Source organism: Rhodamnia argentea, chromosome 8 (assembly GCF_020921035.1).
Source record: "Rhodamnia argentea isolate NSW1041297 chromosome 8, ASM2092103v1, whole genome shotgun sequence".
NCBI classification, from domain to species: Eukaryota; Viridiplantae; Streptophyta; class Magnoliopsida; order Myrtales; family Myrtaceae; genus Rhodamnia; species Rhodamnia argentea.
The window spans coordinates 14,819,529-14,847,209 of NC_063157.1; the positions used below are offsets into that span (position 1 = coordinate 14,819,529).

The 27,681-nt window shown below is 38.8% G+C and overlaps 4 protein-coding genes and 1 pseudogene across 5 annotated transcripts; 1 reads left to right on the forward strand and 4 right to left on the reverse strand.

The window, feature by feature from the left end:
* Positions 1-3,626: 3,626 nt before the first annotated feature.
* LOC115733352 (enoyl-CoA delta isomerase 1, peroxisomal-like) lies at positions 3,627-7,928 on the reverse strand. Of its 2 annotated transcripts, XR_007199602.1 has the most exons (3): positions 7,016-7,928; positions 5,073-5,076; positions 4,820-4,829 (listed from the first exon to the last, which is right to left on the reverse strand). XR_007199602.1 is itself a non-coding variant. In XM_048284530.1 (2 exons), exon 1 carries the CDS (start codon positions 7,846-7,848, stop codon positions 7,096-7,098), a length of 753 nt encoding a protein of 250 aa, XP_048140487.1. In that variant the 5' UTR covers positions 7,849-7,928; the 3' UTR covers positions 3,627-3,707; positions 7,079-7,095. The 2 variants fall into 2 exon arrangements, 1 of the variants encoding a protein (XP_048140487.1); XM_048284530.1 differs by lacking the exons at positions 4,820-4,829; positions 5,073-5,076 and adding an exon at positions 3,627-3,707 and having other exon boundaries at positions 7,079-7,928.
* On the reverse strand, positions 3,725-4,538 carry LOC125316364 (enoyl-CoA delta isomerase 1, peroxisomal-like). The gene has a single exon (XM_048284532.1). It carries the CDS (start codon positions 4,475-4,477, stop codon positions 3,725-3,727), a length of 753 nt encoding a protein of 250 aa, XP_048140489.1. The 5' UTR covers positions 4,478-4,538.
* A 2,527-nt stretch (positions 7,929-10,455) lies between the features above and the next one.
* LOC125316363 (enoyl-CoA delta isomerase 1, peroxisomal-like) lies at positions 10,456-11,402 on the reverse strand. Its single transcript, XM_048284531.1, has one exon. The coding sequence runs from the start codon at positions 11,363-11,365 to the stop codon at positions 10,613-10,615; it is 753 nt and encodes a 250-aa protein (XP_048140488.1). The 5' UTR covers positions 11,366-11,402; the 3' UTR covers positions 10,456-10,612.
* A 4,236-nt stretch (positions 11,403-15,638) lies between these two features.
* LOC125316168 (methionine--tRNA ligase, chloroplastic/mitochondrial-like) lies at positions 15,639-22,693 on the forward strand. Its single transcript, XM_048283657.1, is given in 13 exon segments — positions 15,639-15,959; positions 16,545-16,688; positions 16,803-16,952; positions 17,121-17,196; positions 17,199-17,287; positions 18,380-18,504; positions 18,946-19,039; positions 20,083-20,181; positions 20,505-20,685; positions 20,783-20,898; positions 21,500-21,655; positions 22,023-22,151; positions 22,263-22,693. Coding segments are annotated over 13 exon segments (1,782 nt in total). The 5' UTR covers positions 15,639-15,668; the 3' UTR covers positions 22,395-22,693.
* Positions 22,694-23,042: 349 nt separating this feature from the next.
* On the reverse strand, positions 23,043-27,681 carry LOC125316169 (annotated as a pseudogene).

The following is a 27,681-nucleotide window of genomic DNA, read 5'->3' on the forward strand; positions in this document are numbered from 1 at the left end:
AGGCCATGGGCTCGAAGGGATAAAATTGAAAATTAAAACCCAAATTTTCCCTCCTCTCGTCGGAAAAATCTTAACCTAAAACGCACCCACCGCCGCCACCTCCGGGGTGTGCTTCGCTCTCTCTCTCTCCATCTCTCCCTTTCATCTCTTACTCCCTTACTCTATCTCATGACTGAAACGTTCAATCTCCCTTAACGAGCCATATGATATGGCCCATATCTCATCGACGGCCGTGAATTGCAATCATGCGACGGAGCTCGAAGGGACACCAACGACAATTATTAATTATTAAAACTAAAATAACAAAAATCAATTTCGCCATTAACTTAAAAAAAAAAAAGAGGGTTAATATCGTGAAAAACTTTAGACCATTACAACCGTACGTGTGAATTATACATGAATTCCTTGATCTCGAGAAGTAGATTGATAATTCTTAAATAAAATTTCAACGTTTGCCCTATGTATAGAGGGACGATTATAATTCCAAATAACATTGATCTACTGGCCCTAATCGTGGGGAATGTTGCGAATAAAATAAGGATTTCGAATTTAAAGGTGTTTTATGGGCAATATTATATATTTTTGTTCAAATTTCATTATTTTCATGGTCTAAATAAATTTTCGAAAAAATCTCAAAAAGATGTCACATTTTCCTAAGTTAAATCAAGTTTTTCCACACTTTTGGAATGTAAAATACACCCTAATAAAGTTTAGGACTTTGAGAAATTGATTTCTTGAATCAAATTAGGTGTTAATTAACTTTAGGATATCATTTTGCTCTTATTTTTCATTAACCCGAAAATTATTTTTAAAAAAATACCCAAAAATGTCATTCATTTTGCATAGCATATAGTTTAGATGTAATTGCCATGTCATGCATATTTTGCCATGTCATAATTGCCATGTCGTGCATTCTTACCATGTCAAATGCTCGTCCTTCATGCATTTCTTATATTATATTTGCACATTATTTTGCATCCTAATTTTCACATATAGCATAGTTTTCGCTATCTCATTACATTTTTCATGTCACACATTTAGATTGCATTGGCATTGCGTTAAACAAGATAAAACTCAAACAGAAAAGAATTAATTCAAATCACCAAAATAAGGATTTTTCATAAATAAAAAAAAAAATGGTACCGAAAAGGTATTAATTGAAAATTTAATGTAATCAAGTCCCCGAATCCATTTAATCGTTGTTCGCATGAAATAAAGTGTTTTCTTCCGAATACTTTATTTAAGTTTGTAATCTACCTACTACGGAAGATTAGCAACGACTCTGAAATTGAAAACATTTTTGCATAATTAATTATGAACCTCACGTCACGAATTGGTAGAGCTCGAACAAAGTTTGTTAATTCAATTTAATTAAAGTGGTAATCCATTAATTTAAAATTGAGATTTTCGATTTTAGGTCGCGACACAAATGGGTCAACCTATTTAAGACATTGACAAAAATCCTACCTTACTCAGGTTAACATGCTTGTTAAAACATGGATTGACACGTTTTGGTTGAACTTATCATCTTTTTATACAACACGGTAAACACGTGTCCTCATTCTTTTCAATCGTTAAAAGTTTTATAAAGGTAATACTATTTTTAAGAGAAGAAAGAGTTAAACATAAACATATTTAGATTAAACTAAAGCCATAGGACAAAAAAAACACTAAACATATAACACACTCCAGATATAACAAATAGTCATATTGTCTATAATGATGACACTTGACAATCATGATAATCGAGTCGTGTCGAAGCAATTCGACATGTATATAAAAATATATCGTGTGTATGAATTAGCCATATCTGTGTACTCCAATTTCAACACATCACAATCAATGCAACACAACACAAATTACCAGCTCTAATCATGTTTCATTCTTTCTTACAAAAGATGAAGGGGGTGCATCTGTGGTCTCATTCGGCTATAATTGCTATATTAAACAACTCTAATTATCCGGTTGAAATAATAGTTTAAAAATAAGAGGATTTAGTTAAGGAGGTTAATCATACTTGGAGAAGCTACATCCAACTTGAGGATGAAAGTAGAAGCACTTGTTAATCAAATCTTTGTAGATAAAAGTCTGTCCATACAGTGTATACAAATGCAATAGGGATAATTATCTAAAAATTCCTAATCCCATCATAAATTTTCTGATTTATCATTTTAATCCTAAACCTTTTGATGAACTTTTAACATAATTGATTCGACCGATTTTGATGAGGTTCGGCTATCGATGACCGACGGAGGGAAATAGGAAAAACAAGATAAATGAAAGAAGTTAGAAAAATAAATGGAAAAAATTCAGAATATTTATAGAAATTCTAAAAGAAATAGTCCGCGTCTTCGGTTAAATTGGCCGAAATGACTACAATGGCAAATAGTAAAAAGGTTTACGAATAAATTGATCAAATTGAAAAGTTTAGGACTAAATTAATGGTCGCACAATAAATTTAAGACTTTTTAGATAATTTTCCCAATACGAACAACTTCAAACTCAATTCCTTTGAAATAAGCAAGAAATTGAGAGCACCTCGGGTGCCTCATCTTGGAATTTCGATGGAGACAAAAAAAAAAAATTCTATCATAGTGAGGAAGGCACGAGTCATTCTTCTTTGCACTAGTTGAGACAGGTAAGTCTCTTGCGGAAGTACGAGGTCACCTCCTCTGGCATACTCAAGTGAGATTAGGGCATTGCCTCAAGGCGGTACCAACTCGCACTGGTTATATGGCTATCGCAGCACCCAACAAGCGAGGTAACGATCCCGTGGTTTTGATGGAGACAAATTGTTCATTGAACAAGGTGAATTTGTAGTCTACAGGAAAACCAAGAGAGTCGATTGAGTAGCTTACGGTTCCGCTTTTCCACTGGATTTCAGACATTCAAAGCCCTTTGGGAAAATTTTTTAGCGTTTGGCAATTTTTTTTTTTTTTTTTTGGGGACTTCTTTGGCCAAGTGCTGACCTTGACAAAGCTGAAAGCTCAAGACAGGTGGGGACCTGTCTCCTATTGAATTATGTTTCAATGTTGTATTAATCAAGCGAGTTTACATTTGGTTTGTAACTCATTCATCCTTACTTGTTAAGAAAATTCACTCAAAATGTTTGTTCATTAACTTGGTTATTACTGAAGTTGGTATCCTTTCTCAGAGTTATTATTTCAGCTTAATTTTTCTTATTACAACATTGCGGACCCAACACTGTGAATGTTCACCCACGCGAGGGAGCTCAAATGCCTCTTCATGCTTCCTTGCCATCGAGAGAGGTGGTGGTGGAAGGCGAGTCGCCGAATTGAGTTGATTCTATTTTTGTTCGAAGCGGAATGAGAAGAAGAAGAAGAAGGAAAAATCGAAAAAAATATATAAGATTTTAATTGGATTGAAAGTTAACGAAATTGGGACAAAATTAGATGGTAGTTTTTTAAGGAATTGGGGCGATTTCATGACAAGTGAAATTCTAGATTATGAATATGCAAGCCTCGTTGGAATGATACAGAATACACATATAATTAACAAAAAAAAAAACAAGTATCGACATTAGCATAATAACGATAATTGCAAAGTTTTCATTTTCCAAGTGCCACGCCACACAGGATGATTTCATCTCCTGTTCAGCCACCTCGTTACACTGCAAAATGTAAACATCTTTTACATCTGAAAGGCCCAACGGGCCGAACAATTTCACAAGAACACTCGAAACGGGCCTCAAGAGAAAGCCCAATTATAATTTCGACCCGGCCTTATCCGCCACCTTCGTGACTGTCTCATCGTATCCGACGGCCTCCAGCACCTCCCGCAGCACCACCCTCCGATTCCCGGCGTACACGTGTCCGTCCCACTTCCGCGCGACCAACGCCTCCCCCAGCTCGGCCGCCGCCGCCACCGTCGCCTCCGCCCCGTCGTGGGCCGAGTCGACCACCCCGATCCTCACCCCGTCCTCTGCCGTCAGCTTCGCCGCCCTCATCACGGCCTCGCGCCGGGCCCTCGGGTCGCCGATCTTGGACATCATCAGGGCCATGAACCAATTGGGGATCACGAGCCCGATGTCCACCTCGCTCATGTAGAGGAAGCCCCGGTCGCGCCGCATGACCACATAGTCATGGCTGAGGGCAAGCATCATTCCGGCAGCGGAGGCGTGGCCGGTGACGGCCGCGATGGTCGGCATGGGGAGGCAGATGAGGTCGTGGACGAGGGAGCGGAGGGAGGAGGACATGAGCTGAAGGCGGGGCTCGGAGGATTGGGCCCAGTCGAGGTCGTAGCCGTTGGAGAAGAACTTGCCGTGGGCGGTGGTGATGAGGGCGGAGGAGGAGGAGGCGGAGGGGTCGGACTGAAGGCGGAAGAGGGCGGATCGGAGGGAGGAGATGAGATTGGGGTTGAGGCGGTGCTCGCCGGCGCCGGTGAGGGTGAGGAAGAAGAGGTTGCCGCGCTTCTCGAGGGTGCATAGCTGCTCCTCGCCGTGCTTCTTGTCCTCCATGAGAATGGTCAGATTGCTTCTGCGTGGGCGACAGAGAGAGAGAGAATGGGGTTTCAACGCAATGTGCAGAGGGAAGTCAACTGAAGGGGGGAGACGAACGATGATTATTGTTAAAATTAAAATAACAAACATTAATTTTGACATTAACTAAAACGAGGGCACTTCCAAATAAGGATGGGAGTGTCCTCATTTTTTTAAATAAATATTTATTTTAAATAAAAATCTTAAGTGATCACATTAGTCTTAAAAAATGACTTGATCTCAACGGTTAATTAAAGGCATTTTCGTCCTTCATTTTTTTTATTGTTTTTCTTTTTTTCCTTTTTTTCATTTTTATCTATTCTTTACTATAGTCGGTGAGGGCCCCGACCCTAGCCTAGCTCTCTTCGGTGGCCTACCATTGGCAAAAAGGAAGGAAAAGAGAGAAAATAAAGAAAAAAGGAAGAAAAAAAGTAAAATCTTTAAAAAAAGATAAATGACGAAAATGCCCATGTTCACAAGCTTCAGTGCGGCACACTGAAGACCAAACCAATCTCGACAAAGAAAAAAGAAAAGTCAAAGCAACTACATTTCCTTCGGATCTTGAAGTTAATAGCTGCTTTTTAAAGTGTTATAACCAACAATAACAAGAAAGCTTTTCTATTTCCTCGAGCAAACAAAAAAGGGATCGTCCTCAAGTCAAAACGATCCCTACCAAATTCCAGCCTTTACTTGAATAAGATCCATTTCAAACCTTTTTTTGAGAAAATGATGACATTTCGAGCCCACATTCAGAATTTTCAGGATATGGTGATAATTATTATTAAAAATTAAAATAAAAGATTGATGTTGAAATTGACTAAAAAAAGGAGGGAAAAGTGTTAAAAAAGTCCTAAATCTATTGCATTAGTGTCAATTCGGTCCTAAACTTTTTTTATGTCAATTCAGTCCTAAATATTTTGTATTGATGTCAATTAAATCATAAACCTTTTATTAGTGTCAATTCAGTCTTAAACCTTTTACAATAATACCAATTTAGTCCTAAAAATTTTGCATTTATGTCAATTGAGTCAATTCGGCCAATTTTGATTGAAAATTATTAGCATGGACGTCAATTATCCTATGTGGCATGGTTGGCGCTAATGTAGATTTTTTTTTATATATATTTTTGATATTTTAAATAATTTTTAAAAATAATTTTGAAAAAAACAAAAAAAAATGCTTGAAAATTATTTAAAATATTAAAATAATATTAAAAAATGTCAAATTTAGCGCTAATCGTGCCATGTAAGACAATTCATGTCCACGTCGGTAATTTTCTGTCAAAATTGACCGGATTAACTCAATTGGTATAAATATAAAAGATTTAGGATTGAATTAACAATAATACAGAAGGTTTAGGACTAAATTAGCACTAATAAAAGGTTTATGACTTAATTGGCACAAATGCAAAAGGTTTAGGACTGAATCGGCACAAAAAAAAAAAGATTTAGGACTGAATTGGCACTAATGCAATATGTTTAGGACTTTTTTTACACTTCTCCCAAAAAAAGGGTTAATACCAAGAAATATCACAAATTGTAATATCTATAATAAATTTATCCCAAATTAATTTTTGATTTATAAAAATTCAAACTAGTACACCCGCAACACATTTAACCTCTGTTAGTTTCGGTCAAATTTTATTGTGAATTTCTTGAGCTACACATGGCAATAACTCATTTAACGTGACGAATTCACATGAAAAATTATAACTGTCTATTTATTTCTTTAATTAGCCCTAATGTGAAAACATTTAGGGCTCATTCCCTCTCTCTCCCTCGCTCCCTCATAGCACTCTAGTTCTTCTTCATCTACCTCTTCATCGAGCACGCTCCTTCCCTAGTTGTCTTCGTCTTCGTGATTATCGGAACTCATTCGAGCACACTCTTTTATCATCGGTAATCTTCTTGTATTTGATTTTTTTGTTCCATGCACACTCTTTTATCGCCGGTAATGTTTTTGTCTTTGGTTCTTTGCCCTTGGTTGTATGTCCAACTTGTTCGACTTTGTGTGAAAGATCCCAAGGAGTGGGCTATGAGAGTTCACCTTTTGGCTTGTGTGTGGAACTTAGAAAAAAAACGGAGCGTCTTGTTTGTTGAACTTGATGTTCTTTTAACTCGTTTGTTAAACTATTCATACCAAAATGGTTATATCCATTGATAAGTTGTGAAGAGTTTACCCGCCAAAGGGCTTCAAAAGAAAGAAAAAAGTGCAATAAACTTGATCTTCCCATCTTTGCTAGTTATCTATGAGAAGTTTTTACAAACTAATTAGTTTGTTTATTGTTCTAACAAATTTTACAATTGCACTTAACTTGGGTGGAAATATGGAGCTAGGAAACATTATGAAGTATATGGGCCGCCATGTAGAATATCTCCATGGTTTTAGTCAATAGGAGTGAACTATATAAAGCAATTGTTAAGGCTGTTATTGGTCTAGGATCCACTGTTCAAAAGTCGTGGTATCGAAGATGCGGATTTTTCGTGATGATCAAGTGCTAGAGTTGGTGGAATATTTAAACATCTTGTACGTCAGAAAACATAACGGGCCGAAAAATTTCACAAAACACTCGAAACGGGCCTCAAGAGCAAGCCCAACTACAATTTCGACCGGGCCTTATCCGCCACTTCCTCGACAGCCTCATCGTATCCGACGGCCTCCAGCACCTCCCGCAGCACCACCCTCAGATTTCCACCGTACACGTGTCCGTCCCACTTCCTCGCTACCAACGCCTCCCCCAGCTCGACCGCCGCAGCCACCGTCGCCTCCGCGCCGTCGTGGGCCGAGTCGACGATCCCCATCCTCACCCCGTCCTCTGCCGTCAGCTTTGCTGCCCTCATCACGGCCTCGCGCCGGGCCCTCGGGTCGCCGATCTTGGACCTCATCAGGACCATGAACCAGTTGGTGACCACGAGCCCGATGTCCATCTCGCTCATGTAGAGGAAGCCCCGATCGCGCCGCATGACCACATAGTCATGGCTGAGGGCGAGCATCATTCCGGCAGCCGAGGCGTGGCCGGTCACGGCGGCGATGGTCGGCATGGGGAGGCAGATGAGGTCGTGGACGAGGGAGCGGAGGGAGGAGGACATGAGCTGAAGGCGGGGCTCGGAGGACTGGGCCCAGTCGAGGTCGAAGCCGCTGGAGAAGAACTTGCCTTGGGCGGCGGTGATCAGGGCGGAGGAGGAGGAGGCGGAGGGGTCGGACTGAAGGCGGGAGAGGGCGGATCGGAGGGAGGAGATGAGGTTGGGGTTGAGGCGGTGCTCGCCGGCGCCGGTGAGGGTGAGGAAGAAGAGGTTGCCGCGCTTCTCGAGGGTGCATAGCTGCTCCTCGCCGTGCTTCTTGTCCTCCATGAGAATGGTCAGATTGCTTCTGTGTGGGCGACAGAGAGAGAGAGAGAGAGATGGAGTTTCAACGCAATGTGCAGAGTGAAATCGACTGACGGGGGGACGAACGATAATTATTGTATAAAAAAAAAAAAAAATTCATCACGTGGGAGTTGGACTTAATTCCGATTTATCTACTTCCATCAATGCGGGAGGAAAAGAAACGTCAGTATTTCGCTAAAAATTTATTTTGTACAATGCGAATCGTTTCATTTTTCTATTAATTGAGATTCTGGGAATTGATTTATATGGATCCAACGAACCAACATTAAATTTGGAAACATTGGTTAATCAATCGTATCCGATGGCACCCGATGATTTTTGACATTAACTAAAAAGAATGTGGCATGAGGAGGAAATTAAACAAGGTTGAATTCAGCTTTAACCGATTTGTATTACAAACAGGTGAAACTATTTAAGACATTGACATGCTTGTTAAAACATGGATTGACGTGTTTTGAGTGAACTTGTCATTTTTTTTTATGCGAGAAAATAAACATGTGTCCTTATTCTTTTCGATCATAAATTTTTTTGTAAAGGTAATACTCATTTTTAAGAGAATTGGGAGTTAAACAAAAACATATTTAGAGTAACTAAAGCCATAGGACAAAAAAAAAAAACCAAAAAAACCTAAAACATATAGCACACTTCAGGTTTAACAAATAGTCATACTGTCTACGATGATGGCACTTAATAACCATGATAATCGAGTCATATTTCATGACATGTATTCCTGTCAAAACAGTTCAACACTAATATAAAAATATATGGTATGTGAGTTAGCCATATTCATGTACCCCTATTCCAACACAGCACGATCAACAAGACACTACACGAATTACCAGCTCTAAGCATGTCATTCTCTCTTACAAAAGATGAAGGGGGTGCATCTGTGGTCTCATTCGGGTATGACTATTATTATTATAGCTTAAAAATAAGAGGATTTAGTTGAGGAGGTTAATCATACTTGGAGAAACTACATCTAACTTAAGGATGAAAGTGGAACCACTTGTTAATCAAATGTGCGTAGGTAAAAGTATGTCCATACAACGGATTCAAATACAAGAGGGATAATTATCTAAAATGTCCTAATTCCATCATAAACTTTTTAATTTGTCAACTTAGTCCTAAACTTTTTAACAAATTTTCAACATAGTCCATTTAACCAATTTTGGTGAGGTCCGACCATCGGTGACCACCAAAGGTAAATAGGAAAAACGATATAAACGAAAGAAGTTAGAAAAAAAAATGAAAAAAAGAATATTCATTAAAAATTTTAAAAATGTCATCCTCGTCTTCGATTAAAATTGGCCGGAGTGACTACATTGGCAAATAGTAAAAATGGTTAGAACTAAATTGACCAAATTGAAAATTTTAGAGCTGAATTGGTCATTTTACAATAGATTTTTGACTTTGTTGGATAATTTTCCAATAGCAAAAACTTCAAATCCAATTCCTTTGAAAAGCAAGAAAATTGCTAGCACCTTAGGTGCCTCATCTTGCAATTTCGATGGAGACAAACAAAAAAATCTGTAATAGTGAGGAAGGCACGAGTCATTTTTCTTTGCACTGGTTGCTGACACATAAGTCTCTTGCAAGAACATGAGGTCACCTCCTCCGGCATGCTCAGGTGAGATTGGGGAATTGCCTCAAGGGGGTTCCAACTCGCACTAGTTATATGGCATTAGTTGCACCCAACGGTTGAGGCAAGGATCCATGGTTTTAATGGAGACAAATTGTTCATTAGTATAAAGGAAAATCAAGAGAGTTGATTCAACAGCTTAGGTTGCGCTTGGTTCGGCTTTTTCAATGGGTTTTTAGACCTCCAAAGCCCCTTGGGAAAAATTTCGAGCGTGACAAAATTTTTTGGGACCTCTTTGGCCAAATGATGGCATCGGCAAAAGCGAAAGCTCAAGACATGTGGGGACCTGTCTCTAATTGAATTATGTTTCAATTTTGTTTTAATCAAGCAAGTTGACATTTGGTTTGTAACTCATTCATTCTTACTTGTTAAGATAATTCATTCGATAAATTTATTCATTGACTTGGTCATTACTGAAGTTGTTGTCGTTTTCTTAGAGCTATTATTTCAGCTTAATTTTACTACTTACAGCATTACGTACCCAACACCATGAATGTTCACCCATGAGAGGGAGCTCAAAGGATTCATGCTCCTTGCCATCGAGTGAGGTGGCGGTGGAAGGCGAGTCACTGAATTGAGTTGATTCCATTTTTGTCCAAAGCGAAAGTGAAAAGAAAAAAAGAGAGAAGGAAAAAAAAAAGAAAAAGAAGGAAAAAATCCAAAATATACATTAGAATTTAAATGGATAGAAAGTTGATGAAACCATATATGAATATGAAGCGAAAGCTAGTGATTTTCGAAAAAAAAAATTGGGACAGAATCGGATAGTAATTTTTTAAGGAATCGAACCGATTTCATGATCGTTGAAATTCTAGGTTATGAATATGCAAGCCTTGACATACATTTTTTATTTTTATTTTTATTTTTTTTAGCCTCGACATATATAAGCACAACAAAAATACAGTATCGATAGTAGCATATAATGATAATTGTTTTCATTTTCCAAGTGCCACGCCACACAGGATGATTTCATCTCCTGCTCAGCCGCCTTATTGTACTGCGATATGTAAACATCTTTTACATCGAAAGGCCCAACGGGCCGAACAATTTCACAAGAACACTCGAAACGGGCCTCAAGAGAAAGCCCAATTACAATTTCGACCCGGCCTTATCCGCCACCTTCGTGACGGTCTCATCGTATCTGACGGCCTCCAGCACCTCCCGCAGCACCACCCTCCGATTCCCAGCGTACACGTGTCCGTCCCACTTCCGCGCGACCAACGCCTCCCCCAGCTCGGCCGCCGCCGCCACCGTCGCCTCCGCGCCGTCGTGGGCCGAGTCGACCACCCCGATCCTCACCCCGTCCTCCGCCGTCAGCTTCGCCGCCCTCATCACGGCCTCGCGCCGGGCCCTCGGGTCGCCGATCTTGGACCTCATCAGGGCCATGAACCAATTGGGGATCACGAGCCCGATGTCCACCTCGCTCATGTAGAGGAAGCCCCGGTCGCGCCGCATGACCACATAGTCATGGCTGAGGGCGAGCATCATTCCGGCAGCCGAGGCGTGGCCGGTCACGGCGGCGATGGTCGGCATGGGGAGGCAGATGAGGTCGTGGACGAGGGAGCGGAGGGAGGAGGACATGAGCTGAAGGCGGGGCTCGGAGGACTGGGCCCAGTCGAGGTCGAAGCCGTTGGAGAAGAACTTGCCGTGGGCGGTGGTGATGAGGGCGGAGGCGGAGGAGGCGGAGGGGTCGGACTGAAGGCGGGAGAGGGCTGATCGGAGGGAGGAGATGAGGTTGGGGTTGAGGCGGTGCTCGCCGGCGCCGGTGAGGGTGAGGAAGAAGAGGTTGCCGCGCTTCTCGAGGGTGCATAGCTGCTCCTCGCCGTGCTTCTTGTCCTCCATGAGAATGGTCAGATTGCTTCAGCGTGGGCAACAGAGAGAGAGAGACAGAGATGCAACGGAGGAAAGTCAACTGAAGGGGGGAGACGAACGATGATTATTGTTAAAATTAAAATAACAAACATTGATTTTGACATTAGCTAAAATGAATGGGGCATGGGGAGGAAATTAAACGCGGTTCCATTTGGCTTTAACCTATTTGTATCACAAAGGGCCCTTACTTAGGTTAATCCCGCTTGCTAAAACATAAATTAACGCGTCTTAAGTGAACCCGTTAAAAGTTTTATAAGGTAATGCTCATTTTTAAGAGAACAATGAGTAAAACAAAAGTCATATTTAGAGTAACTATAGCCATAGGACCAAAAAAAAAAAAAAAAAAAAACTAAACATATAACGCACTCTAGATGTAACAAATAGTAAGATTATCTACAACGATGACATTTTTTATAATCATGATAATCGAGTCGTGTCTCATGACCCACTTTATCACATATGTACTTATGTCGAAGCGGTTTGATATGTATACGAAATGTATATGTATAGCCATATTTGTGTACCCCAATTCCAGTGCACCATGATCAACACGACACAACACAGATTACCAACTCTAAGCATGTTTGGTTACCATTTGCGGTCTCATTCGGGCATAACTACTATTATAGTAAAACAATGTGTAAAGTGAAGTCAAACTGGAGTGGGAGACGAATGATAATTAGTGCTAAAATTAAAATAAAAAAAAATCAATTTTGAATTAACCGAAAAGAATGTGGTGACTGAAGATTGATTGATGAAGGCCTCTCCTATTCAATTGAATGCTTTGGGGGCACTTCTTCTCAAGTCGGAAAACCTTCATTGCATTGACCATTTTTGGGGGAACCGACGCCGAGTCGCAACTCTTCCTCGTAGAAAGCTCCGCTCTTAGGTCGAGCAGTAAGTGTCGGAGAAGGGCAATCAATTTTTAGGAAATTAAACAAGTTTGAATTTCTAGACCACAACAAAAAAAAAGTTTGAATTTAGCATAAATCGATCCGTATCACAAAAATCGTACCTTGCTCAAGTTAACCCGCTTGTTAAAACACGAATTGACGCGTCTTAAGTGAACTTCTCATCTTTTTATACTATACGATAAGCATGTATCCTATTCTATTCAATCGTTAAAAGTTTTATAAAGGCAATACTCATTTTCAAGAGAGCAAGTAGTTAAACAAAAACATAATATAGAGTAACAAAGCCCATAGGAGAGAAATACTAACACACTTCATTCGTAACAAATAGTCATATTGTCTATTACGATGACATATTTGATAACCATGATAGTCGAGTCGTGTCTTATTATCCACTTTATCATGCATGTATTTGTGTCGGACCAGTTGAACACGTACATGAAAACGCATCGGGTAAGAATTAGCTATCTTCATGCACCCCTATTTCAACACAAACACAACACAAAACGAATTATCAGCTCTAAGCATGTTTCTTCTCTCTTGGAAAAAGATGAAGGGGGGGTGCATCAGCCGGCTCATCCAGGCACAACTTTGATTGAAATTATAGTTTAAAAATAAGAGGATTTTGTTAAGGAGGTTAATCATACTTGGAGAAATATTTTTTTAAGACGAACTACATCTAACATGAGGATGAAAGAAAAAGCACTTGTTAATCAAATCCTTGTGGATAAAGGGAAAACACATAATGTATGCAAACACGAGAGGGATAATTGTCTAAAAGTCCTAATCTTGTTATATACTTTCTAATTTGTCAATTTAGTTGTAAATATTTTGACAATTTTTCAATATAGTTCTTTAGTTAATCTTGGTGAGGTCTGGCCATCAGCGCCGGCAAAGGGAAATAGAAAAAACAAGAGAAATGGAAAAGGTTAGAAAAGTAACTGAAAAAAAAAAAGAGAAAAAATTCTGAATATTTTAGAAATTTTGCAAAAATCGCCTGTGTCTTCCACTAAAATTAGCATGAAGGACTACATTGGCAAATAGTAAAAATTTCTATGACTAAATTGATAAGTTAAAAAATTAGGTTTGAATTGACTCATTGTACATCGGATTTATGACTTTTTGGATAATTTTTCTCAATGTCAAAAATTGCAACCCCAATTCTTCAACGGGCCGGTTCCGAAACTTATGGAATCGTGGGCCCGGTCAACGGGCCGGTTCCGGGCCCACGGTTTCAAATGACCACCTCTAACATCGAGCATAATTTAGGGTTTTTGGTGGCTTTTTTTCAAAAATAAATTATAATAGTGAGGAAAGCACGGGTCATTCTTCCTTGTGCTGGTTGCGATAGATAAATCTCTTTTGAGAGCATGACGTCACCTCCTCTCGCGTACTCGGGTGAGACTAGTGCATTGCCTAAGTAACAATACTGTGGCTTTGATGGAGACAAATTGTTCATTACTTTCCATGCTAATACACTAGCTTGCGTCAATTCAAACAGATTGATTACATCTGACGTCGTTTTAGCCAAATTAGCTTCTAGCCAGAAGTTAATTTATAGAGTAAAAGTATTGCCATGTGTGCCCTAAGAGATAGAAAAGAACAAAATAAAAAGCTAAGAGTCCGTTTGACAATGATTCTGATTCTCCGATTTTGTTCTTTTGAACAAAAAAAGGATGAGAAACGTGTTTGGTAACTTAAATGGTTCTGACTTTGATTCTGTTTTCGGGAGCAGTTTTGGAGCAAAAACAAGAATAAAAAATAATTGGTTTTGGAAAAAAGAATCACTTTTAAGAATCACAAAATATAACAAAATCTTAGTTCTTTTAAAAGATTAAGTCCACCTGGACTTCTGAACTTAAAAAAATTAAAATTAAAATTAGAATTGAAAATTTACTAACAACTAATTTACTAAATGAATTTTTTAAAATTAAATCTAAAAATAAGCTTTAAAATTTAACAAAAAAGCTAAAAATTTTAGAAGGGGGGATTAGAAAATTAAAGAAAATTAAAAAATATTTAAGAAAATAAGAAAATAAAAATAATAAAAATGGGGGATTAATAAAATTTACATTTTTTGAAAAATTATAAAAAGTTAAAAAACATTTTAATCTTTAAAAAAAAAGATGAAAATTTTTAAAAGAACAATTCTCGCCACTTTGTTGTTTTGGGGACATAAATTTTGTGCATTTATCAAACGCGATCTAATTCTCTAAAAATCATCTAGAGAATAGAATCGGAAAATATGATTATAATAAGAATTACTTTTTTGGATCAGAATAGTTGCCAAACGGACCTAAATAGCTAATATGCTCAATCATCAGAGCAAAGACTATATAGCTCCTATCTATATGTAATTCTAAGATTAGCTTATGCAACAAAAAAAGAAAAAACTATAAGATATGAAAATGAAGGGTTGAATAACGTCTAATTTGGTGAAAATTTTTGGTTTAAATGTGAAAGAAAAAAAAATTGGGAAATATCGAAACGTGAAGTACAAGAAACCCATATATATTTTGGAAAGAGTTTTGCTAGCATAACAATGGACTATGATAGTAATTTTGAGGCACAAATTCTTGAAGGAGTGGACTCCATAATAATTTTTAATTATTTATTATTCATTATTTTGTGACTTGTAATATCTTGCTAATCTCATAGTGAATTAAGGATAGCCATCTAATCATTTATTTTTTGAAAAAAATCCACGAGAGGGAAAAAGAAGAATAAATCTACTGTTACTTCGCGTATATTATTTCAGGAAATATCTTATAGATAATTAAACAGAAGATAGTAAAGATGTTTCAAGTAATAGGTGGAAATATTGTGGCCTATATCTATATAATATGAATTTCTCTTTCTAAGTAGAAGAGTGCCCAATAATCTAGATAAATACAAAGGTTTTTTCAATTTGCACAAGATTCTCTATTCAAATTTTTGCGATGCAAGATTGAAATTAGCCGAAGATGACATGTCTATTGAAACCCGATAATAAAAACATGATATACACGGAACTTTGAAATGCAATGTTTTTATTATCGGGTTATGTCTCTGATTATGGTTTTTATGTTTGAGAATTTTACAGTTTTACTCTCTAATCAGAATTTTGCGAGCTCGAGTTGACGGACACATATCGGCTCTAATTAAACCGGATTTGAATTTCGCCCAAAAAAAAAACCGGATTTGAATTTAGAGAAGTCAAGAATAAAAGATTTTGATCGGTGGCTAGATCGCAATGGACTGCCGGGAGAGAACGGAGGAGCACCCAAAGTACTTTCCTCTTCCTCGTACGCAGACACAAGATAGTAGTAGAACCGCTCACGATAAGCCTCCACTGCTCCTCTGAGGGCAAAGGGGCTACGCCAATGGCGACGAGGATAAGCTGCAGCGTGTGGTTCGTAAACCCTTGGCATGCCATGACCTCCAAGCCTTCCATTTCGAAGTCTCGTCTCCAATTCCGCCACACCCTTTTCTCTTCTTCTTCTTCTTCAGCGTCGTCGACTCATAGAGCTATGTGCTGTACTGGGTCGAGCAACGGCGCTTCGGGGACCGACACCCCTTTCATCCTCACGACACCGCTTTATTACGTCAATGCCCCTCCTCACATGGGCAGCGCCTACACTACCATTGCTGCTGATGCTATTGCTCGCTTTCAGGTTTTGTCTTCAGACATTGTTCGTCTTTCGTTGACAAAATTCTTTTTCTTTTTTTAATCGTTTTTTGATGTTTGCGAGTTATGGGTGTCGGTAAAGGCAAAAACCCATGTTCTTGATGTCATTTGGAGTAGAAATCAATGGCGATAAGCGATTGTTTCTTTTATCAGAGCAGATGCGAATAAAGAGTACCAGTTGATTGCGATTGAACTTTTGCCTTGAAGAAAATGAATGAGTCTGCCTCTAGCTGGTGGGATGAGTTTTTGTTCCATAGACAAAGCTGACTTCATAATTCGTTCTTTAGCATTTGCTGTTCGTGGTAATCTAATGCAATTTAATCATCAAGATGGGATTTTTCTTTTGTTTATGCTGGGTTTTGGATTGGAAATCGGCTCCAGAAAACGCTTCTAATAAACATTGACTTGGTTCTAACTTCTGTTTCTTCAGATTAAAAGGCTTACACTTATATTTCTTTTGTTTCTCTAGTTAATAATTGCTATGTCTTGACAGTGGAGTGACTTGTTCTGTATTCTTGTAAGAGTTGTGAATTTCTTGATGACACTGCTTCACTTCTCCTTTTGATGGCAGAGGCTCTTGGGGAAAAAGGTTATATTTATCACTGGCACCGATGAACATGGCGAGAAGATTGCCACAGCTGCTAGTGCCTGTGGTTCAAGCCCCAGTGAACACTGTGACGTGATTTCACAAGCTTACAAGGCTCTCTGGAAAGATGTAATTGCCAAGTATCAAATCATTTTGTCTCTTATTTATGAGAGAATTTATGATAGCGCAGGCTTTAACGCTGGGTTTGTATTCTTTGTGGTTCCTTTCTATTTTTGGCTGCAGTTGGACATAGCCTATGATAAATTCATTCGGACAACTGATGCTAAGCATGAAGCAATTGTTAAACAGTTCTATTCTAGGGTCCTCGAGAATGGTGACATATACCGAGCTGATTACGAAGGTCTATATTGTGTCAACTGTGAAGAGTACAAGGTAAGACCTGTTTTCGGTCAAAAGCTATTAATTTTGACTGATGGTGGTAGTGTTTCAGTGCAAGTAGTGCTATTACCCTCGCTAATTGTTTCCGCTGAAAACAATAGAAATGATCTTTCTAGTTTATTGGAAGCCATAGATTAATATCGTTGGCTCTGCATTTTCTAGGATGAGAAAGATCTTCTGGATAACAACTGTTGTCCTATGCATCTGAAGCCCTGTGTTCCTAGAAAGGAGGACAATTACTTTTTGCCTTATCAAAGTATCAGAAATTCTTGGAAGAAACTTTGGAACAGAATCCAGAATTCATACAGCCACCATTTCGTTTAAATGAGGTGAGACAATTTTAACTTCTCTATTTAAGAAAGGTAATGTGCCAGTATTGTCTTCTTTCAGCTGGATTAATATGTGAGTTGGGCATTGCTTTTAGTACAGTGAGCAACATTTTATTAACAGTTGGATAACTGTGGTAACATCTGCAGATAAATGTATTCCGTCTGCAATTTTTGATTTTATAAATTGGTAGGCAAGCTTGACATGTTACTTGAGTTGACTGGAAAAGTTTCTTTTCTGCGGTGACAAAGGAAATGAAATAGATTTGGTCTCCTTCTTAACCATGATTTCGTTTCTCCAATAATAGATGATTGCTATTGAGCAAGGTGTTGGATAATTAGGAGAATATCTTCATTGACATGAAAAGGCTTTAAGACAATGATCATCTTACTAGACAGTGCCATGATATGTATTGGACCGTGTTTTGAAAATGTTCATACATGAGCTGTGCTGCTTTTAGAATTCTCAAGTCGGCATTTAGGAGAAGAGATAATAAGCAAACATAAAGTCTTACCAGGGATTCAGTCATAAAAGCTGAAGGCTTTGCTCCAGCATAGGACTCAATCTATTGAAACGGTTCTTCGGAGATGAGCTATTTGTATATGATGAACTGATTTGCAGGATCTATTATTTGATTATGTTGTTGGCTTTCATATCACAATCAGTGGAAGAGGTTTGTAAGGCATTTTGTCATGCCATCTCATTTAGGATAGAATGAAGCCGAGAGTCATATTCTACTGGGGGGTCAATAGTTGATCTGAGAATGGACCACTATGAACAATAGGGGGTTTAGATGATAATCATTAAATTATTGATGGTACAATAACATTGCTTGTTCAATTGACATGAATAAGGTGGTTCAGTTCATATATCTGTAAAGCCACCTTATTCTACTAATAAAGGTGAAATATAATTGAGCATCTGTTTTGGGGTCAAGAATCCGTCAACAACTATAACCATTCTAGGAACTCAAAAGCATCTCCTTTTGAGTGCAAATTAAAAGTACAAATGCTTTCTGATAGTTTTGCAATTAGCTACTACTTTTTCCTTTAATGTCAATCCACTGAACCACAATTATTCCAACTTCTTTGTAGGTGCAAAGTTGGATTAGAAGTGGTTTAAAAGATTTTTCCATTTCTCGAGCATCAGTTGATTGGGGTATTCCAGTTCCTAATGACAAAAAGCAAACTATCTATGTCTGGTTTGATGCTTTACTGGGGTAAGTCGTCTTTCATCTGGCTGAATGAGTTTTTACCTAAGAAATGTGTTTTTTCCGCATTGTAGCAAGCATAACTACTTATGTTTGTCTCATTGTCCTTGTCAAAAGTTAAGAGAACAGTTAGTGGCATGCTGACATACTTTCACAATGCACTCAAGCACAAGGCTATATAGACAACTGCTGGGAACCTGCTCAAATTAGCTTTCTATTAAATTAGTCCGCTGTAATCTTTAGTATATGTTCGTAAAAAGCCGTGAAATTGCTACTGCAAGTAGAATGCAATAGAATCAATCAAAGAATGTGAAAACTACAACTGCTGCATAATATTGGTTGTCTCGCTTGGAAGGCATCTTAAGCATTTATTGACTATTTACTTTGCTAGGTGAGCAATCGGGCGCTATTTGCACTATGTTAATCACCTCTTTTTTTACCGTCGGACAGTTATATATCTGCACTATCAGGGGAAAATGAGCAACCGGATTTGCAAAATACTGTTTCTCTGGGCTGGCCTGCTTCACTACATCTTATAGGGAAGGTAAGCCATGCCTATTCTCTGAAGTGTGTTCCTTTTAATTTTTTTCGTGTTCTCTGTTTACTGAATTTTGTCCCCAGTTTAAGCATTATGAGGAAGTTCAATCTATCTTTTCTAAAACTAATGCGAAACTTTTAGATATCTAAAGTTGGTAGTTCTCTATGCTTTTGTATTTTCGTTTCGTGTCCTCCATATTTTAACTGGACTCATCCCCACTCAAAAAACTTTTTGAAGCATTTTACTTCCTCTCCATCGAATTGCTTTTAGCTCTAACTATTGGATGCCAGAGGACCTCATCTCCAGGGATTTAAAGCCAAAGATAAGAAATATTTTCTTATGAAAATTAGTAGATTTTAATGATGCATCTCCCCTAAGCACAAAAGACTAAAGTTTTGCTGGTCCTTGTTTGCAAGCAATGTTGTTGACTTCGGGATTGTTCAATCAAACACTTTTCCTTCCATGATGTCTGCACTTATGCTCGTGGTGATTAATGGCCATTTTCTCTTTAATACTTCACCCATATGCTCATTCCTATACATAAAGAATGAAAGATCTGTATCTTTGTTCTTGGTGTCTCACATTGCGACTGCGCCTAATATGCTATACTAGACAACTATAAGGTGAAATATAATAGCCAATTGTAGGGTTTCAGTCTGTTAGGCCAAGAACTACGCCCTCTCATTTGTCCTTCAATAAATGTCTCTGTAGCTGACCATAATGGCATTGTAGTGCTGTGCTTTTCCCTTAACTTGATGTAGCGTTGATGTTTATAGTCTTACTCAACTCAGCTAAGCCTTTAGTTTCTAAATGGTGCTACATTAATTCCTTAACAATTTTCGGCTTGGAAATATTTGAAAAAAAGATAGTGAAGTCTTGACTTGAATTACATTCAACTAAATGGGTGATTTCTTATTTTTGACTTCTCATGTTCTTGTCTTAGATGTATTCATTTTGCTTCTATAGAATGACTGGGTGGCTTCTGCTCCTATTTTGTTGTACTAGTTTTGGCTGTGATGACATATATCGTTTCGTCTTGTTCTTCACAGGATATATTACGTTTCCATGCAGTTTATTGGCCAGCTATGCTGATGTCTGCTGGTTTAAGTCTTCCAAAAAAAGTATTTGGCCATGGATTCCTGACAAAGGTAGCCAGACCATAAGATTTACATCATTTTTCTTTATCGATCTGGTTTATCGGTTCCTTATGCTGAAGCAGTCAGACGTGGTCATCGCATGATTTTGCTCTACTTTTTTTTATTTTTTATCTTTCTTCAGCTTCATTCTCTGTCTCTGTCTCTGTCTCTCTGGGGGGTGGGGTGCGGTGGTAGATGATTGCAGTGAATGTCGTATCGGTGGTTGGGTTGCATCTAATTAAGTTGTGCTGGCTTTGATGAACCTATTTGTGGCTGTCTGCTAATTCGTCTCTTATACTTAATTTTTATTTCATGCAGTTTATTTTAACTTTTAGGACGGCATGAAGATGGGGAAGTCACTTGGAAATACTCTTGAGCCAAATGATTTGGTTCATAGATTTGGCTCCGATGCTGTCAGGTACTTCTTCGTCAGAGAGGTGGAGTTTGGCAGTGATGGTGACTATTCTGAGGATCGTTTTATTAGCACCGTCAATGCTCATCTTGCCAATACTATTGGTAATCCCAATACCGGGTTTTGTTCTATTTATTTTCTGGCATTGCTGTTTAGCATACATTAATAAGTTGCCCATAGCTCCTAACTTCTGTTCTGCAGGTAATCTCCTGAACCGCACACTTGGGCTTCTGAGAAAGAACTGCAAATCAACATTGGTGGTGGATTCAGCCTTTGCTGCTGAAGGAAATGCATTCAAGGACACAGTGGAGATGCTGGTAATGCTAGCGTTTCATTTGTATTTTATGGCATTATGAAATCGTGCCATGAGACTGCTAAGACAAATGTATTTGGGAACTATCACACTTTCTTACATTGTACTGTTCTTTTTGTTTTGTTAATCAAAGACCTTTGCTTCCTCTGGCCAAGCTGAAAGTTTTATTTCGTACTTTATAAATTCATGAAGGGTAAAAATTGCTCAAGATACTGGGCCATGGAATTTTAGTTTGCACAACCTTTTTTCCCTCTTGCGTGACAATAATGTTTTATAGTTATGTATCCATTTATTTGTTCATTTGCTTGTTTGTTGATGACTGTACCATTTTGTATCTGTTTTGATCTGGGACTGAAGTTGAAGCGGGATCACAAAATGGTCATTTTTATATCTTCTAAATGACACCTGGTCTTTTAATAAATTATAAAGAAAACTGCCCTGTTTTGATTGCTGTATTTCATTTGCGGCATGAAAACTTGCATGAAGACTTTTTCTCTTCAGTGCTTAGATTAAGAATGTCTTTCAATTTTTCCGCCGCGGTCAGCTTACAAGAATTTGATATTTGACGCTGCTCATGTTCTACTGTTCCTTGTTCTGTTTTGTAGGTCGAAAAGGCTCGGATTCATTATGAAAACCTATCACTTTCCACAGCATGTGAAGCGGTTCTAGAAATTGGAAATTCTGGGAACTCCTATATTGATGAACGTGCACCGTGGTCTCTATTTAAGCAAGGGGGTGCTGTTTCAGAAGCTGCTGCAAAGGTTTACACTTTTCGGTCTCTCCTTCCCAAAAATTTCAGCTTATATAAGACAATTGACACCATTATAGCTGCATTAACCATGCGATTCTTTGCTTGGGAGAATTCGAAGTAGTAACTTCTGTCCCTAGCAATTGATTTCGGAAAAGATGAGATTCTTGTCGAGTTGCTGAATTTAGACCTTGCCAGTATGATTGATTGCTGGAAAATCTTCCCTTTTTCGGTTAAAAACGATTCACAATTCACTCTATCCATTTTGCAATGTCAATTTTAGTTAAAGCAACTTACACTGTTCACGCCTCATGTTCTAGTTAAAGGTATTGATGAAACTTTTTGTGAATGTAAGCTTTGACATCCTTGTCCCCAATCAGGATCTGGTAATCGTGCTGGAAGCAATGAGGATCATCGCTGTTGCATTATCTCCTGTTACTCCAAGGTTATGTCTCAGAATATATGAGCAACTGGGCTACTCAGCAGATCAATTCAATGCCACAACTTGGGTCCTCTCTCCTCTTCTCTGACACAGCTATCCTTTTGCCTCATACATGGATTTGGTACCCGATTATCTCCGCTTATCGAACCTTCCTTTTGTGGTTTTTCTTGTGTATTAGAGTGATACGAGGTGGGGCGGACTGAAGGGCGGTCTGGTCATGGCGAAACCCAAGCCGATTTTTGCAAGGATAGAGAACAAAATTGAAGAGAATGCGAGTGCTAAAGTTGGGGCAGGAAGTGGAGCAACATAGAGGAACCACAATTCAGTAGTGAACGATCTTAGAGACCACTAAGCAGATGGGCATAATCTTGCTCGCAGGGGCATTTTGAATTAGATCATTTTTCACACCTGCGAGATAAGCGCGATCTGTTTTACAGTTGTACTATCTCATAGAGGTATCTGGTCGAAAGACTGCAGTTTCTTGTAATGTAAGCAATGAGGCGGGTGTAGGAAAATTTGTAGAACTACATAAGACCTTGGCAATGCCACACCAAGCAGAGTTGAATAAGTTGCATAACTTTTTATGCTATGTGAAGATTGGTCGTGTAATGTGATAATCTCTTTTGGGAGCCTTCGATTTGATTTCCATTCAACCCCGATAAGTGAAAAGAGTGAGCAAACTTCAGATCAACGGTTTTTCAGCTGATGCTATTTCTGCTTTTTGAGAAGCTTACCGCCAAAAAAGAAAAGGGAAAAGAGCAAATCAATGGGTGCGATCTTGAGATCTAAGACAACAATAGAACGCTTGTGTTATTGAACATTAAAATTGTTCAAACGAATCATAAATCGAAACTCTTGCATGAAAGAAATTGACTTTTGCTGATGCAAATTGGAAACTTGCACAATTATAATGAACCCTCGTATTGCTAGAAGATGAGGACAAACTGGTGCAGGCAAATAATCACAAAACTGGATACAAGCAGCTCTTTTCATTTTTGCCGAACTGAAGCTAGTGCCTCACAGGTCCTTTCAGTTCCAATCGAATAGAAAGAGTAATATAAAGGACACCTTCCCCTCACATTGTCCCTACACATAGATTAACCACCTAGCAATGATACTTGTTCTATAAAATGCATGACCAAATTAAGGGTGTTGAAGCCAGCCAGAGAATTTGTATTTCGTGTTGGCTTTCACATTTTGCCCACGAACATCCATTATTTCAGCCGAAGAGGTTCAATTCTTTCCGGGTTTACCGAGCCTCTGTCGGAAATCGTCCTCCATCAGCGGAAGGCCATCTCGCAGCTTGACCTTGGGTTCCCATCCAAGCAATTCATTGGCTTTTGTGATGTCCGGTTTCCTCTGACGCGGATCATCCGGGGTGTTCTCCACCATGGTGATCTCCACATCAGGATTAATGAGCTACAGTGTTACATTGCAGTCATGTCATTTTGTTGTTTGTGTATATGTCTGGTTGTTTCTGATGTACTTCTTAAGTTTATGTACATGAGTAATGATTAAATAGGGCTGCCGTCCTTTAAAACAAAAACACTTCCTAAGTTCCTACAATGCCATCCATAAAATCTCATCAAGTGAGCTGTGCTTATGTAATTTTTCACACTAATAGCATCGTGATTCAGGGTTATATTAAGGTATTTGTCCTTAAAATTTAATCACTGCATCAGATGAGAAGTGAAAGTATCAAAGACCAAATACAGTTTGCAGAGTGAATTTGGAACTGTATGCATCATCATAACCTAATGCTCGCAGTCATGACTAACGAATGATGCATCAAGAGAGAGCAAATACCTCCTTAACAGTCTCAGCAAGCTCGATCATTGTAAATTCACCTGAAGGTTTGTATAAAAGCCTCATTAGGACCGAGGGAAAATAATCCATTTCCAAACTCATGCATCAGGATCTTTAATATTAACCTGGATTCCCAATGTTAATTGGCCCAGTGTTCTCCCCTTCCATGAGCGAATGAGGCCATCAACCTTCAGTGTTATGATGAAGAGGTACTCACTCCAGAAACTCAGAATTAAAGATAATCATCCGCATCCCAAATACCCACAAAAGAAAGAGAGAGGAAAAAAGATTTTACCATGTCAGAAACATAACAGAAGCTTCGAGTTTGTGTTCCAGGAGATTGAACAGTAAGCGGCTCACCACTGTTGATTGATTATGAAAATATACAAATGGTCATGAGAATCATACAAAGAGCAGCTTTGCAATTGTCCGGACGAAATTCTGACATTACATTAGAAACTTACCGCACAGCTTGGGCTATGAAATTACTCACAACACGACCATCATCAATGTTCATTCGAGGGCCATAGGTATTGAAAATTCTAGCAACCCTTATCTCTGTTATAGAATAAATTGGCGTGGAGTAAATTTAGTTTAGTACGAGAAACCTAAAACAAAGTTAACATCAACCAAATACTAAGAGGATGGAGCAGAAGGCACTTTACCTATACCGTGTTGCCTGTGATAATCAAACATCAAGGTTTCTGCCACTCGCTTCCCCTCATCATAGCAACTTCTAACCCCTGAAGAAAATTAATGGCTGTATAAATAAGTTGCAAGCAATATGATAGAAGTCTCTGCAAATACTGACTCCTGGTTCTAAAAGAGGATCGGACAGGGTAAACGGTCTGGCGGGCCTTACCTTTCCACCTACATACATTCTGTTTAGAGTGCCATTACTTCCAAAAAGATTTTCAAAACTTCTCAAAACAATCGATTTTAGCATATTTATATAAGTAGATTTCCGACTTCTCACACGGATTTCATAAAGTTCTAGAAGCCAAATATAGATGTCCAATCAGCACACGCTAATCTTTCACAAACTGTACCTGCTAAGAGAGGCATTAATATGTCTACACAACCACTATATCCATCTATTTATAATAATAACTAGTCAGCAAAACAGTTGAGTAGACTTACCAATTGGGTTGACATTTCCCCAATAGCTTTCATTTTGAGGATGCACCAGAGGATCCCCATACACCTCTGAGGTAGATGTCAGCAAAATCCTGCAGCCATAGTTATTCAATGAGAAAAGCAGCCAATTAATGGAAGATACCTCAGTAAAAAAGGTGTTGAAGGTACGAACCTTGCTCCAACTCGCTTGGCGAGCCCCAACATGTTCAGAGTTCCAATCACATTAGTCTTTATGGTCTGTGTATGAGACGGTTAAAACCTCAGATCAGTGATACTATGCCACATTGAAGAGGAGAGAGAGAGAGAGAATACACTTGACAAGATATTAACATAAAGATGAATGGAAAACTACTAACTCAAATCCCAGGAGGTTACCGATGGTCAAGACAAATTTACACACCTTTACAGGATTATATTTGTAAAAAATTGGAGATGCAGGGCAGGCAAGATGGTAAATTTGATCAACCTCAACTAGCAATGGCTCTGTCACATCTGCATTAAAACAAAGCCTCATAAAATGGAATCTTCAAATAACCTCAATTGTCAAATAGGGATCACCACAATCCACTTTATTAAGTAGAATACTACGATCGCTAAGCCCATGTCTCAGAATTGCAATAGCCTATCGCTCACTAAGGAACTTATTGCCGGGATGAAAGGTAAAGAAATTGGCAAAAGTCGGTGCTTAAATCACTTTTAAGCGCTAAACTTTTAAACGTATGAAGTATTTTCTTTCGCTTTTCTCAGGCTATGTCATTCTCAGTCCTTCAATGCACAAGGACATTGTAAACAAGGTGAGTAGAAAACAAGGAGATAGTGCAACTTGCTGGGTTAAAAATGCTTTTTCCCCACTGTGAACAAACCGGTTTGACTTTAAAATGACATTATATGATTTTATTATACACATGCAGTGGCAGCATATCATATATGAGAGCACTTTTCTTAGTCTGAAGTACAACATAGCGGACACCAACAATGCAACTGCGGCCCATAGACCTATGAAATCCAGCAGAAGACATACCATGACGAATAAGCTCAAATCTTGGATGACCGATCCATTTCTTAAGGTTTTCTTTCGAGCCAGTGAAGAAGTTGTCAGCCACAATAACCTGAACCATAAAAGCATGTGCTCGATTAAAAACTCAATAAGATCTGAATAATAATGTTGGTCCTTATAAATGTAAGGTTGCACTTTAGTTGCTGAAAGTAATCACCTCATTCTTTTCATTTTCCATCAACTTGTCCACTAAGTGAGAGCCTATAAATCCAGCTCCTCCAGTAACCAGAATCCTCATATTGGGCTGCACACCAAAAACCCCGCAGATTCAGCAAAAGATGAAATATACCATAATGACCAAAAAGCATTTGGTTTATAAATAGCTAGTCTAGCCCAAAAACACATACACCTGAACACAAGTTACTAAGAGAAAATCACAGAGAAAAACTTCAGAACAAAAGCAGCCCGATATAAACAAGAGACATGGCAGACAAAAAGCCAATTACTAACTTTAAGCAACAATACCATCCTGGACATACCAAGTAAACAGCACTGTGCAGTGATTTTCAAGGTAAACCAAAGTTAGTAAATGATGAAGATCAATTCCAGAATGCCACGTTTCTAAAAAGCCCCCATGTGGATCATTCACTTTGTCCTGCAGGGAGAACAGTTTCACCATTTCTCTAAAAGCCAAAAACAAACTCAACCACTGAAAACTATTTCAGATAGGACAAATTTATGCCACCAATTCTAATATCATGAAAACGTGGATATATTCAAAACTCTGAAGAACTAGAAGCCATTTCAAAATAGAAGCCAATTGACTTCAAATTGCAGCTTTCAGATGCAAGAAAAGAAAGCAGTTCATCCACCAAGATCCAATCTTGGCAAGGAGAGCAGGCGGGAACCTTACTTTTGAAAAATATGCGAATGTTCTACTTGTGATGCAAAAAATTTAGGAGATAGACAAAGTCTAAAGATGCCCAAAAAACAAAAACAAAAAAGACAGAACAGTAACATATTGCACTGGCACATTCCACGGCCACAAAAACCTCATGGTGAAGAGTAACGACGAACTCAATGCGAGGAAATCCCATACTGGCCCATCACTACAATTACCTGGAAAAACTTGGAGAAACGCAGTGGAGACGGAGTCGGAGGTGGCTTTGCAGCCGAGTGGTTCTCACCGTTGGAAACTTGCTTAGCCATTCTTCGGGTTCTTCTGCTCTGCTACTTCAAGCTCTGCAGCAACAAACAATTCAAATTCAAGGCTAAGCCACTGCAGATCACTCTTCTCACTCAAAGGAAAAGAAACACATGAAACACATCCAAGCAAACGAAATGCGCAATCACAAGAAAAATCATTTCTCGCAATTGAGAAGCGACAGAACCTACGACGAGGCCTCTCCAAATGGTTTACAGATATTCAGGTTCTTGTCATCAAACCAACACAGCTGAACGACTACTTTATAAGCAGATCGAAACAGGAATTAGTTCGCACATCGCCGATTCACCACCAAACGACACCAAACCTCCGGTTAGCTAGGGAGTTGACAATGAACACGAGGTTTCCAAACGCACGATAAAGAAAAAAAAGAAAGAGACAGCGAACGCCGAAAGCGCCACCGCAACGATGCCGAAGCCACCAAACCCAATA

Coding starts and splice junctions, on each gene's coding strand:
- LOC115733352 (XM_048284530.1), bottom strand. CDS start 7,848: ATGGAGGACAAGAAGCACGGCGAGGAGCAGCTATGCACCCTCGAGAAG.
- LOC125316364 (XM_048284532.1), bottom strand. CDS start 4,477: ATGGAGGACAAGAAGCACGGCGAGGAGCAGCTATGCACCCTCGAGAAG.
- LOC125316363 (XM_048284531.1), bottom strand. CDS start 11,365: ATGGAGGACAAGAAGCACGGCGAGGAGCAGCTATGCACCCTCGAGAAG.